Source organism: Convolutriloba macropyga, chromosome 7, assembly GCF_964194025.1.
Source record: "Convolutriloba macropyga chromosome 7, txConMacr16.3, whole genome shotgun sequence".
Classification (NCBI taxonomy): Eukaryota; Metazoa; Xenacoelomorpha; order Acoela; family Convolutidae; genus Convolutriloba; species Convolutriloba macropyga.
The window spans coordinates 40,703,522-40,718,948 of NC_134474.1; the positions used below are offsets into that span (position 1 = coordinate 40,703,522).

At 34.5% G+C, this 15,427-nt stretch overlaps 2 protein-coding genes across 2 annotated transcripts in view; one reads left to right on the top strand and one right to left on the bottom strand.

Moving 5' to 3' along the window:
* The window catches only part of LOC142342865 (mothers against decapentaplegic homolog 5-like), a 130,636-nt gene that overhangs the window by 14,873 nt on the left and 100,336 nt on the right, over window positions 1-15,427 (top strand). The window lies entirely within an intron of this gene.
* Window positions 1,954-15,427, bottom strand: part of LOC142342285 (uncharacterized) — a 46,441-nt gene continuing 32,967 nt past the window's right edge. Inside the window, exons 2-3 of the mRNA XM_075393571.1 lie at window positions 3,120-3,226; window positions 1,954-2,642 (exon numbers count right to left, since the gene is read on the bottom strand). Coding sequence (XP_075249686.1) covers window positions 2,476-2,642; window positions 3,120-3,226 — 274 coding nt within the window. The 3' untranslated portion in view covers window positions 1,954-2,475. The remainder of the gene's footprint in view (window positions 2,643-3,119; window positions 3,227-15,427) is intronic.

Sequence of the window (15,427 nt, forward strand, 5' to 3'; positions counted from 1 at the left end):
TTTGAATTGACAACATAGGATGAACTCCTTTACAAATTCCGTTCAATCAAATTTCAGACCCCATTGACTTCTAATCAAGATGAATTCAAATTGACTGAGCAAACATCAGAGTAAAGTTAAGTCTCTAAAGTCAGATGTTGAAAAAAATTAAATTTTTTTTACTCTCGATACTCAAGTGGATTTAACTTTCTCTTTATGTTATGAATTACAACTATTAACCCTTTCGGAAACTTTTTTCAAAGTAAGGCAGCAGGAATACGAAGAAATAAAAATGTTTTCCTTTTTTTGGAAAAAATTCCTGAAAAGTTATTTATTTTCTCTTGTTAGAAACTTTCAATTTCAAATTTCATAATGTTTTTGTTCACATTTGTTGAACAGATCCCCCTCCCCCACCATCCCCCCCACCACCACCACCACCACCACCACCACCAATTCTCTTCCTTTTCAGCTTTTCCTGTTTTTCTTCCAAATTTATAAATAGCCCCCTTTTTCAAAGTGCGATAAAATTTTCAGTTTTTTATTAACAATCAAAGGTAGCCTTTAAGGACTACAAAGTGATGTTTCTCTTTTTTCGCTACGATCATAACCAAACAGTGAAAATTTGACTGAGGAAAAAAGCCAGCCTCGCATATATATTCTCCCGTTTTGTAAAAAATCTTAGAATAATTAACTGGATGTAAGTATAAGAAGTTTTAATTTTAAAACTTAAGTTGAATACATTATCACGGGATTGAATTCATCTTGGAGTTCTTGAAACTGGTACATGCATAGGAATATCGTTTGATCTGAAGACATTCCAGGCTGAAGAGTGCGATCCAAGCCAGACTTGGTCAGACCAAGGCGATAAAAAACCACCCAACCACCAAGCCTGGAGTTTACTTAACGATCTAATTATAATTTGATCACAACCACCATGTAATATGATCAATCTAAACAGACTCTGGACGTGGTTCACATCAAATTGTAATTCGATCGTTAAGTAAACTCCAGGCTCGGTCGATGGGTGGTTGTTTATCTGTTGGGGGGACTGTTTTCTGCAGCTGTCGTTCTTGGTTTTCATCAGACTATCGAGACTACACAACTAAATTATCCAGATTCGATGCTAGACTCTAGACTCTTGTCTGCAGACAAGATTCTAGAGTCTAGAATCTGTATAATTAAAAACTAATACTTTTTCCTGATGAAATCAGGCGATATATAACAATGCAACGTCTATTTTTCTAAATAGAACCGCTTATATCAATCGTCGCTGCAGCTTAAATTGTCACCTGATCTCGTTGGGGTACCCCAGTGCGCAAGAGAATTCATCTTGTACCCCGTACGTGACCCAAGTATGTCTGTAACACCAAAGATTGTCTGGCATGCCCCGGGAAGACCCAAGTGGGTCAGATGCTTGGGTAATCTAGCTCTGATCAGAGCCGATCCTGATGAGGGTTGAGTCACCCCCTACGTGGAGCCAAAGAAAGTCTTATCGGATCAGAGCTGCCTGGGTCGCGCTCCTCAGATCAAAAAATCTGGAATATAGTCTGATCAGAGGGTTTCACGAAGGTAGCACAATTTCTGGAGTGATCCCTCATTATTATGACCAGATTTCCGGAATCTAAGTCTGCGTAATTGGCGTTATCAAAGTTTCCATAACTCAATTCATCTGATTGTTTGTTGAATATGAACACGTTGACCATTTTTTCAGTTATCAATAAAATTCTAGAATAGCAGCCCAGCAATCTTTCTGTTATACACTCCTTTTCCCTCATTGCTTTTCCCTCATCGCCCAAAAACTCGACAAATGTTATTAAACATGGATCGAGAGAATGGAAGAGATTGAATAACATCTCCGGTTAGATTCATGATGCGCATAAATAATTTCATTTCATCGAAGAGTTTCGGAAGAAGAAATCGAGAATAAGGGAGCCTGATATACCAAGATATGCTCATTCTAGTAACTAAAAGAAACAAAAATACAGCTTCAATTCGTGCACTAAGCAATCAAGTTAGCACAAAATAAAGATTTACGAAATAGATGGCTATCGAAAAATAATATATGGGGACTAATATGACTATACATCGATATGTATCGTGATTAGCACATCAAGTTTAGATTACGTTCTCCGCAAGATTGTACAACCTCTCCCTGAAAAAATATTTTTGCACTTTTAACAAACTATTAGGATAAACTAATGGATATGTTTGAATTGATTGTATTTGTTTTAATCTCACTAACATGTAAGAGTAGCCTTTTTTAAACCATTGAGGCTAATGAAGCACTGCGCATTGAGAACAATATACGATATCGACTTATAGATTTCACAGTTGATATAGATATACAGCAGGAAACAATTCACAGATTTGAACGTTAGCAATCTAAATTGAGATCTGATATAGCTTTTTTTAGGTATTTGGAGTTTTTTTCATTAAAATTGTCACCTTGTTTTGACAAATGCTCCAAGGGAATGCTGCTGAACATATCTGACGATTTCAGTTCACCCCTGGCTGCTGTTCCGTTGGCTGAACAATGTAGGGATTGTAAGGGGGAGGATAATTGGGTTGGGTGGCGTACACATTCGGTGTTGTATGTACTCCCACCACAGTTGGTTGGGGAGGAGGAGGTTGAATGACTGCCCCAGAGCTGCTGCTGCTGTCATCTGAAACGTAGAAGATTGTCCTCCTATCTTGTAACGAAAGCCGGGGGGCTAGGTGCCAGTCAGCTCGAATGTATGTATGAAATAAGCTTGCAGCTGTAAATGGTTCTAATAAAAGCGCTGAGGAGCCTCATTTGAATGAGACGAATTTTGCCAGTTTATAGTTTTCAGCCTGCTTCGAACATCCAGCATCCACCCTCTTTTCAATGTACGTTCTTATTTTTTGAGCATTTTTTACTAAATGACAGGTAGCTTCCAGATACTGAAGCTCGAGCCGGTTACATTTAAAAAGCTTGCAGTTACAGCTTGTGGTAATACGCCTTGCGGTAATATGTAAAAAAGCGATTAAGCTGAATAAAATAATTTTTTGAAACGAAGACAATCACTGTATTTCATCATCTGAGGATCTTGAGCAAATGTTTTTGGAAAATCAGCTCATTCTTTTCATGAATTTTGTTCGCTTTGCTGTTTTTAACTTACTGCAGGCTTTGACAATGCAGTAGATGATGAGAACAGTTACAACAACCAGCGTCACACATCCACACACTGGCAGACAGATGAAAAAAAGGACCCAGAGGAACACCAATCTGAACAAAACCCAATCTATTGTTACTCGAATAAGTTACAAGCTTCTCAGCTCACCTCAAATTTCTGAAAACAGAATTTAAAGACAAAGTGATTATAAGAAAAAAATTGTTTCGGGGATGGAAACAGACCCTAGTGATGAGCCAATTCAAATCTTTTAAGAATCTTGCAAGAAGGTTCAAAATTTGCAAGATTCTTGCAAGACATCAATCTAGGCAAAAAAGTAAATCAGAGTACTAATGTTTTAGAAAACATCTCTAAAGCAAATTATTGTTCATTCTTCTGGTCTCAGTTTTTTACCTAGTGATGTTTATTTGTCCTATAGCTCTTTTATGTAACTGTGCTACTGCCGGTCCAAAGCCCGGCAAAAAGGAGCAGGGTAAAAAACAAATCATATTGGAAGAGTCTCAAAGAGATGGTTTTTAACTTGATTTGAGAAAATTTTCCGACACTATATCAGCTTTATAATCTATCAGTCATATTTCTGCTCGACTTGTTGCCCACTGCAGCCAGGTAATGGAGTTAAAAAACTTGCAAGTTTCTCGCAGGAAAATTGCAAAGCTTATAAGAATCTTGCCAGTGAACCGAAAAACTTGAACCCTAGTGATCGACGAATTCAAAATCTTGCAAAAATCTTGCAAGCAATCTTGGAAGGGAATGCATACTACTTGCAAGCAGCTTGCAAGATTCTTGCAAGATTTGAATCATCTTGCAAGAATCTTGCAAGATTTTGAATTCAGCCTGCAAGTATCTTACAAGATTATGAATTCATCTTGCAAGTTTCTTGCAGGATTTTGAATTCTTCGATTTTATTTTGCCTGGTTCGCTGGCTGCACTCGGCCGTTGATGGAGCTGAAATAGTTAGGCTACTGTCGGAAAATCTAATTCAGTTTAGTTAAAAAACCGACTTTTTCGCAATTTTCCAGTATGATTTTTGTGGTTCATTTCTCCTCCTTTTTCATTCCGGGCTGGGGACCGGCAGTGGCGGAGTTACTGAAATAAGCTATAAAAGTACTGATTGAAAGTGTTTTTGTCTTAAATTAGGTAAATTGAACTTTAAAAAGACGGATTTGATTGCCTCGAGTTGTCTCTAGTTATTTGTCGGAAATTTAATTTTGAATTCAAAATCTTGCAAGAAACTTGCAAGATTCTTGCAAGATTTCACATTCAAAAGCGTGTTCAAAAAAAGTCAATTAAGTTCAGTTTTGCTGATCAAAAAAACTGATATCAGTCATTTCATTTGGGTTTCAGTTAGTTTCAGCCACCAATTATACACAAATAAATTTTCCAGAATTCAAAAACTTCCAAGATTCTTGCAAGATTCTTGCACGTTTTTGAATCCGAGCTATTTTTTTTCCATTGAATTCGGTTTTGTAATTTGTTTAATAAACAAAAGTTTGCTTCAAAGATGTTTACTAAAACATTTGTACCCCGATTTATTTTTTTGCCTTGATTGATATCTTGCAAGATTCTTGCAAGAATCTTGAAAGTTTTGAATCATCTCGCAAGATTCTTGCAAGATTTGAATCCGCTCATCACTAGGGAAAGAATCTCGCAAGAAGATGGAAGCCGTACGCATTCTGTTGCATGATCTTGCAAAAAAACTTGCAAGAATCTTTCAATTTTTTAAACTCCATTACCTGACTGCAGTGGGCGACAGGTCGAGCTGAAATATGATTGGTAGATTATAAAGCTGATATAGTGCAGGAAATTTTTCTCAAATCAAGTTAAATCGATCAACAGGGAATTTGGGAAAATGGTGACAGAAAGGGGTCATATTTTCCAAGGCTACATAAGCTTGAGGAACTCTTGCTTCAATTTCGTATAACTGCCGGTTGTCGGTGCAAGATACTGCAGTTCAAAAATCTTGCAAGACAATATTCACCTTCAGAGTGAAACAGAAACAATAGACAGGGTGAAAAAAACATAGTTCCTGCATAATATTCAAGCATACGTTTTGTGTTGCGATAAAGTTTTTCACTGATTAAATACGTACCTGGCGAAAATCGTAATTGGGCACATTTCTCAACCTTCCAATCCGTTCTAAACTAATCCTATAGCACAACGGCATTCCTACTGATGTTTACACACAGTCTACAAAAAACTTTTTTTTCTTTGTCATGCGGATAATTAATAGGATATAAATTCCTTTAAACATAATAGGATATAGGTAATAAGGATCTTTTTTACATCAAGTTTATAGGATGTTAGTTTGCATTGGGATAAAATAGTATCATAGTCTGAACTTTGCTTGGTGATTAAAGGTTATAGATTTAAAGCATATATTTGCGTGCGGATGATGGATGATAGCGTATCGGTATGCATGAGGATGTAAGAGTATAGGTCTGCATAAAATTGTACAGGATACCTACCCGTTTGATGAACAAAATGGAGCAGATGTTTGCATGAGGTTATCGGTTATAGATCTTTGAGGACAATTGTGTTTCCCAAACTGCGATACTAACTTTGCATGCGTGTTGTAGTGAATAGCGCTGTATTTGCGTAACAGGCTAACATTCTGTATAGAGATTGTGAGGAATGGTTTTACAAGCAAAAAAGGACTAATTTCCGTAGGGCCTACCATGGTTATTGTTTGGATTAAAACAACATTGGACAGAAAAATAGGCAATTATTACATTTTCTACACCTAACAAAAATTAATGACATGGCAGGGGAATTACGATGAAAACAAAAACGGGAGGTCAATTTTTGATGGCTGTATAAGAATGTTATAGAGGTGAATGATGAATGATAGCAATTTCGTTTGTTATTAAAACTTTTTTTTCGACTTTAAGGATTGGAAGTAGCCCGGGTCGAGGTTTGTGGGTAGATTTTTGTAAGAAATGCGGTGAATGCTGTGAATCGCATTTTCTGCATAAATTCACCACAAAATTCACCGTGTTTCGTACAAAAATTTACCGCATTAACTTTTGTGGCGAATTAATGTAAGAAATACGGTGTATGCTGTGAATGCGGTGAAAAAAATAGTTCACCTCATTTCTTACAAATATTCACCGCGAAATTCACCGCCTTTCTTACAAATATTCGCCGCGAAATTCACCGCATTTCTTACAAAAACCTACCGCATTTGTTTTCCAACGTTTATTGAATCTGATTTAAATTCACGAGCAGAATCAAAGAAGTACGTGACAGTTGGTGCAATGGAATAAGAAGTTGAAGGCATGCAAGAGGTGAGAGGTTCAAACCACCTCAATGCAGGAGGTATGGAAGTTTTGTTTACCGAGAACGCAGTGAAAATAAATAATTCACCTCAATTCACCGCATTCTTCGCAAAAGATGTAAGGAACACGTGGTAATTTTTTTCACAGCGTTTCACCGCATTTCTTACAAAAATTCACCGCCAAACCCCGACCAGGGAATAGGTTTAGATCGATATAACTGATCAGAGGAAAACAATAGAGAAGAGAATTACAGAGTTGATAGCAAAAATAGAACTAAGAGAAAAAAATTAGCAGGTAAACAGAATATTTCAGTCATGCAAACTAATCATTCCTTTTATTTCTATACAACCTCTGATTTTTTTCTCTTGCATACAACTTTTTGAAGTTTCAGTAAACTCAACTTTGAATTTAGTAAGCTAAACCGAGGAGTTTGTTAGTTGATGGGTGTATATCGACAGTGGTTGTTCTTTCGTCTTATGTAGAAGACTTTGATAGATCAGTTAAACTGGCAAATTAAGAGCTGAAATTTTTTGGGAGCAAGATTTTGGAAGATATATGCGACAATCGAATAGAGTGACAAACTACTAATCTCATTTTCGGATGTTTTTGATCACTAACAAGATACAGCGAGAAAAAAGCGGTAGAAAATAGGTTCTGCTCAAATTCAAATAGGTTTTGAATGTCAAGCATGCATCTACTTTTTTTTTCAAGAAATCGACAGTTTACTAAAGGTTTTTAGTATTTCAATCAAATAGAAATTTTTGTCCATATTGTTTTCGATTTCACATTTATGATAGATCCGTTTTCTTTTCTTTCAATTTTAGTTGGTTTTCACTCATTTGCTTATCAGTTTAAATTTTTTCAATTTTTTTGAAATGCTGTTTCTAGTATCATTTTTGCAAAATAAACTTGTATCATCATCAAATCGAGTCAAGTTGAAGTCACCCTCTGTTTTTTTTCTGATAAATCATTAATATGTCGAAGAATCATCAGTAGCCATAAATTTGTACCCAAACCAATTTTTACAGAATGCGTTTTCTTTTGAATTTAATAATTAGCGTCAAAAAGCTGCACTTGCTGTAGAAAAATAGACAAGAAAAGCCTAAAAAGCTATTAAAATAAATTGTTGATCTTTGGTCATCTAGTAAAAATGATTTTTTTAGTGTTCATTACCACTACTAATTGCTCATGAAGTTCAGAATAAAAAATACGTAAAAATTGTCCTAGATTCAAGCTAAAGTTACTGCTGTTTTAACAGGGTTCCAGGTACAACCTAAACAAAGTTTTTTAAAGAAAATAAATGTATGTATTTTTGTCTAGCTTTTGTGTTGTTTCAAGAGATTTCTTTTGAAATCTTCTCATCTTTTTTCTCAGACTATATATTCAGCAAAATCTAAATTTGCCAATGGGTTTTAATGTATAAATATTTTTGCCCATGGTACTTGCAGTATGCCAATTATCAACCAATTGTTTTGAGATTCTTGTCGACAACTTTTGCTGTTCTGGAGAAAAACAGGTACTGATTTTCGTGAATTACTTTATTTGGAAAAGCTCCGTGCTGATTTTTTAAAGATGATTTATCAGTTTCTGATTGAAATGTAACTTTAGCACTTGTCAGTCTTATCCACGTTTTTATATTTTCTTTAATTTTTTGTCTTTATTGACCATGTATGTTTGCAGTTGCTCCTCTTCTTTCACACATTGGAACATGGAAATAAAGTAAATCAGAAAACAAGAAAAGATTATAATCAATAAATGGAAAAAATAACATTGACCTGAGATAGAGACTGCAGTTAAATTAAAATCAGCAAACAAAATACAGTAAATAAGAAACATAAAAATTAAACGTATTAATTAAAAATGTATTAAATTAATTGACAGTTATTAAAAATATGGAATAACAAACATCGAAAGTCCATTCAAACAAAAACTACGCTAAAAGAGTGAGCACAAAGATAGAAAATTGAACAACAGTAAAATGTAGGAAAAACAAAACAGTTTATATATAAAAGATAAAATCAAATGAACTCAAGTCGAAAACACAACGAGTCGCAAAATGGTGTTCAAATCAAAGCAAAACGAAGAGAATGAAAAATACAACAGAAAATTCCAGGAAATTGAAAATGAAATCAAATTTTAACAATTTAAAATTAGGTAACCGATATGCACTAATTGGAATTCAACAATAGTAAAACAAACAGATAGTTGGAAATGAAAAAAAACATTATTTGGTACAAGGTACACCAATAGAAAATGATTGTGCTAGAGAACGTCAGATAATAGTTAAAAAGAGAACGTCAATTAATAGTTAAAAAAACAAACTTAATGGGACTTATTTTGAAAACAGTGAACCGGGTAAATTAATGACATGTACCATGCATTGATAAAAAATGAAATTGAATATAAGTTGAACCATATTATTGAAAGTACTACTGTCGAATTGAAGACAGCAGAATAAAAATATAAATTGAGCCGAAAGACAACAAGGCGGCTCGTTAATGTGCGGTCGCACATGATGTTCCGACCCGACCTCATCTACATTTTTGACTTAATCGTCAACCAAATGAAGAAATAACAAAAAAAAAACAAAAATAATATAGATGTTTGAGTTTAAAACAATCGTTACACGACCCATCTACTAATTGAATTACATAATGCCATGCCTTTTTACAACGACAAGGAGATCTGACCTTAAAGAGACTTCCAGACAAAAAAACAACCAAACAAACAAAGCAAAAACGAAAATTTCACGGCAAAAACTGAATATCTAACTTTAAAAGCACATAGTAACAACGTCAAAATGCAAACAGATAAAATTTTAACTACTCAAACTTAATTTCTCTTATTTACACAGTGGATGGAAAGTTTTCTTAATGAGACTAAGTTACAAGTCAACAAAAAGAACGATCAATGAGGCGAAATTCAAAAATTAATCAACATTTTTTAAACCAAGAAATTTCAAAAGTAGTAAAAATCATTAGCTTTTAACTTAATAATCCATGATAAATTACTAAGAAGTTACTACAAAACCAAATGGCCTTGTCGTTGGGTAGTTTAAGACTTAGAAACGAACCAAAGAAAAACTTAAAAAATTAGAAACGATTTGCGAAAACACAAACTATTGCTACCATTAAAATCATTAGCTATTATCTGAATATTATGTATTTTTAATTCAATTCTTATATCAACAAATTCAGCTGCAGGAAATCTACTGAGAGATTAAAATATTTTTATTTAGGCCACTTGTAAACCATTGGGATTTGTTACTACGCGATTGTTCTGAAAGAAGAGAAAAAGAAGCGCAAAAAATGACCACTCAAAAAACGTTTATAAAAACGCACGTTGTCCGACAAACAAACCATCGGTGACAAATAATATCAGTAGATACGTTATTTTTTGAAATACAAGAAATTGGATGTTACCTCTCATTGATGAAAATAAGTTACAATTTGACGAAAAGAACAACAAAAACTGAAAACGTTTGAAATTGTATATCCTAAACTTTAAGACTAAAGGCTATAAACTGACTAACTGATCCGGATAACATCAATTACTCAATCCTCAAATACAAGTTTAAGAGACTTGTCAGCAATTTACGGCTACCTAAAGAACAAAAACAGGCAAAAACAGCAATTTCAAGAAAAAAATTGAGCGAGAAAAGTGTCGAAGACATTAGAAAATGATTTTTTCAATAAAAAACTTTATATGTTCAATTAATTTTTTAACAGCAATGGCATTCCTCTTTTTTTTTATCAATACAGTTTCAAAAAAATAAATATGAACAAATACATTAGAACCATGAAATTTTTTAGAAAACTTGTAGTATCAACGCCATTAATTTCACTAGCTTTCAACGGAATCCATTAAATACGCTAAAAATGCCTCCATATGCTAAAATATGCCTGCAAGGGGGTGTCGTGCGTTCAAAATTACACGGTCCGGAAAACGGATGAACGCACGATGGTCTGGACATGAACGCACGATGGTCTGGACATGAACGCACGATGGTCTGGTGAACGCACGATGGTCTGGACATGAACGCACGAAAGTCTGGACATGAACGCACGAAAAATTTTCGTGCGTTCATTTCCAGACTTTCGTGCGTTCATGTCCAGACCATCGTGCGGTCATGTCCAGACCATCGTGCGTTCATGTCCAGACCATCGTGCGTTCATGTTCAGACTTTCGTGCGTTCACCAGACGGAAAAAAATATTACCTGCTGGGGTGCAGTGCAGATCCTTGAAGCTGAAGACAGAGAGGGTTCCAAAACTCCACAAATCCAGATATTTAAAGTCTTTTTTTACGTGAGGTACATGAACATCTTTATACTAATAGTAGACATCGTTTTTTGCTGGCGTGAGCAAAATTATTCAAGGTGTCTATCTATCAGCATTAAGAATAAAATGAACCTCTAATAAGATAAGACTTTTTTTGACACTCATTCAAGAAAGCTGAAATCAACATAAACATATATAACACATCATAAACACACATCATAGACTCAAACCAAAACACCGAAGCGAGAGACGAGCGAGACAACGCGAGAGACGAGCGAAAAACGAGCGAGAGAACGCGAGACGAGCGAGAGACGAGCGAGAGAACGCGAGACACGAGCGAGAGACGAAAACACGGGCGAGGGAACGAGGGGAGGGGGAAGGGAGAGCACCAAAAAATCTTGACGCCCGAAAGGCGTCCCACCCATTTTTAACTCTATATTTTTAATTTTTTTTAAAAAAAAACCACGCAACACTTAAAACACATAACTTCTGCACCAACACCAGCTACATCAAATATTCTTTTTGCCTTACACTCTAGGAACACTGGAAACAATCCACATCAAGTTTGGTTTGATTTGAACAACTCTAAGACCTAATCAAAGAGACCTTTTTTTAAAAATTATTTAAAATTAAATATTCGAATTAATCGGAAACTGACGTACGAAAAACTAACTTTTTTCCTACGCAAGCTATAGCTAAAATTCTTTTTGTTGTAGACTTTATATACCCTGGGGATATTCCATGCCAATTTTGGTTTGATTTGAACAACTTCTTGATCCGATAAAAAAGACCTATTTTTAAAATTCCTTTTTCGAAAAATTCAAAAAGTTCCGTATGAAATACTAACTTTTTTCCTAGACAAACTATTGCAAAAATTCTTTTTTTCCTACACTCTACCTACACAGGGAATACTCCATACCAAGTTTGGTTCAATTTGGACAACTCTAAGACCTAATCAAGAAGACCTATTTTTGAAAATTATTTAAAATTAAATATTCGAATTAATCGGAAACTGACGTACGAAAAACTAACTTTTTTCCTACGCAAGCTATAGCAAAAATTCTTTTTGTTGTAGACTCTATATACCCTGTGGATACTCCATACCATTTTTGGTTCGATTTGAACAACTTCTTGATCCGATAAAAAAGACCTATTTTTAAAATTCCTTTTTCGAGAAATTCAAAAAGTTCCGTATGAAATACTAACTTTTTTCCTAGACAAGCTATAGCAAAAATTCTTTTTGGCTTACACTCTACCTACACAGGGGATACTCCATACCAAGTTTGGCTCAATTTCGACAACTCTAAGACCTAATCAAAAAGACTTTTTTTAAAAATTACTTATTCAAAATTATTCGGAAATAATAGCAAATTTACGTATGAAAAACCAACTTTTTTCCTAGGCAAGCTAAACAAAAAATTCTTTCTGTTTTACAATCTTGATACCCTTGGGATACTCCATGCCGAGTTTGGTCTGATTTGGACAACTCCTTGACCCGATGAAATAGACCTATTTTCAAAATTCGCTATTCTCGAAATTCGCAAATTTCCGTATGAAATAATAACTTTTTTTCTAGGCAAGCTATACCAAAAACTCTTTTTGTTTTACACTCTACCTACACAGGGGATACTCCATACCAAGTTTGGTTCAATTCGGACAACTCTAAGACCTAATCAAAAAGACTTTTTTTTAAAATTACTTATTCAAAATTATTCGGAAATAATAGCAAATTTCCGTATGAAAAACCAACTTTTTTCCTAGGCAAGCTAAACCAAAAGTTCTTTCTGTTTTACACTCTCGATTCCCTTGGGATACTCCATGCCCAGTTTGGTCTGATTTGGACAACTCCTTGACCCGATGAAATAGACCTATTTTCAAAATTCGTTATTCGCGAAATTCGCAAATTTCCGTATGAAATACTAACTTTTTTCCTAGGCAAGCTATACCAAAAACTATTTCCGTTTCACCTTCTAACTACACATGGGATACTCCATACCGGGATTGGTTTGATTTGAACAACTCTGAGACCTATTCAAAAAGAGCTTTTTCTAAAATTACATATTCAAAATTATACGGAAATAATGTTAAATTTCCGTATGAAAAATTTACTTTTTTCCTAGCCAAGCTACACCAAAAATTCTTTTTGTTTTACACTCTACATACACTGGGGATACTCCATACCGAGTTTAATTTGGTTTGAACAACTCCTTGACCCGATGAAAAAGACCTATTTTTAAAATTCCTTATTCGCGAAAATCGCAAATTTCCGTATGAAAAACTAACTTTTTTCCTAGGCAAGCTATACCAAAAACTATTTCCGTTTCAACTTCTAACTACACATGGGATACTCCATACCGGGATTGGTTTGATTTGAACAACTCTGAGACCTATTCAAAAAGAGCTTTTTCTAAAATTACATATTCAAAATTATACGGAAATAATGTTAAATTTCCGTATGAAAAATTTACTTTTTTCCTAGCCAAGCTACACCAAAAATTCTTTTTGTTTTACACTCTACATACCCTGGGGATACTCCATACCGAGTTTGGTTTGATTTGAACAATTCCTTGACCTTATCAAAAAGACCTATATTTAAAAATTATTTAGAATTAATTATTAGAATTAATCGGAAATTAACGTACGAAAAACTAACTTTTTTCCTACGCAAGCTATAGCAAAAATTTTTTTTGTTTTATAATCTAGGTACACATGGGATACTCCATGCCGAGTTTGGTTTGTTTTGGACAACTCCTTGACCCGATGAAATAGACCTATTTTCAAAATTCCTTATTCGCGAAATTCGCAAATTTCCGTATGAAATACTAACTTTTTTCCTAGGCAAGCTATACCAAAAATTCTTTTTGTTTTACCCTCTACATACCCTGGGGATACTCCATTCCGAGTTTGGTTTGATTTGAACAATTCCTTGACCTTATCAAAAAGACCTATATTTAAAAATTATTTAAAATTAATTATTCGAATTAATCGCAAATTAACGTACGAAAAACTAACTCTTTTCCTAGGCAAGCAATAGCAAAAAATCTTTTTGTGTTACCCTCTACATACCCTGGGGATACTCCATACCGAGTTTGGTTCGATTTGAACAACTCCTTGACCCGATCAAAAATACTATATTTTAAAATTAAATATTTGAAATAATCGCAAATTTCCGTATGAAATACTAACTTTTTTCCTCGGCAAGCAATAGCAAAATTTTTTTTTATTTACCCTCTACATAACCTGGGGATACTCCATACCGAGTTTGGTTCGATTTGAACAACTCCTTGACCCGATGAAAAAGACCTATTTTTAAAATTCCTTATTCGCGAAAATCGCAAATTTCCGTATGAAAAACTAACCTTTTTCCTAGGCAAGCAATAGCAAAAATTGTTTTTGTTTTAGACTCTATATACCATGGGGATACTCCATACCGAGTTTGGTTTGATTTGAACAACTCCTTGACCCGATGAAAAGGACCTATTTTTAAAATTCCTTATTCGCGAAAATCGCAAATTTCCGTATGAAATACTAACTTTTTTCCTAGGCAAGCTATACCAAAAACTATTTCCGTTTCACCTTCTAACTACACTTGGGATACTCCATACCGGGATTGGTTTGATTTGAACAACTCTAAGACCTATTCAAAAGGAGCTTTTTCTAAAATTACTTATTCAAAATTATACGGAAATAATGTGAAATTTCCGTATGAAAAATTTACTTTTTTCCTAGCCAAGCTACACCAAAAATTCTTTTTGTTTTACACTCTACATATCCTGGGGATACTCCATACCGAGTTTAATTTGGTTTGAACAACTCCTTGACCCGATGAAAAAGACCTATTTTAAAAATTCCTTTTTCGAGAAATTCAAAAAGTTCCGTATGAAATACTAACTTTTTTCCTAGGCAAGCTATACCAAAAACTATTTCCGTTTCACCTTCTAACTACACATGGGATACTCCATACCGAGTTTGGTTTGATTTGAACAACTCCTTGACCCGATGAAAAAGACCTATTTTTAAAATTCCTTATTCGCGAAAATCGCAAATTTCCGTATGAAAAACTAACTTTTTTCCTAGGCAAGCTATACGAAAAATTTTTTTTGTTTTACACTCTACATACCCTGGGGATACTGCATACCGAGTTTGGTTCGATTTGGCCAACTCCTTGACCCGATGAAATAGACCTATTTTCAAAATTCGTTATTCGCGAAATTCGCAAATTTCCGTATGAAATACTAACTTTTTTCCTAGGCAAGCTATACCAAAAATTATTTCCGTTTCACCTTCTAACTACACTTGGGATACTCCATACCGGGATTGATTTGATTTGAACAACTCTAAGACCTATTCAAAAAGAGCTTTTTCTAAAATTACTTATTCAAAATTATACGGAAATAATGTGAAATTTCCGTATGAAAAATTTACTTTTTTCCTAGCCAAGCTACACCAAAAATTCTTTTTGTTTTACACTCTACATACCCTGGGGATACTCCATACCGAGTTTAATTTGGTTTGAACAACTCCTTGACCCGATGAAAAAGACCTATTTTAAAAATTCCTTTTTCGAGAAATTCAGAAAGTTCCATATGAAATACTAACTTTTTTCCTAGGCAAGCTATACCAAAAACTATTTCCCTTTCACCTTCTAACTACACATGGGATACTCCATACCGAGTTTGGTTTGATTTGAACAACTCCTTGACCCGATGAAAAAGACCTATTTTTAAAATTCCTTATTCGCGA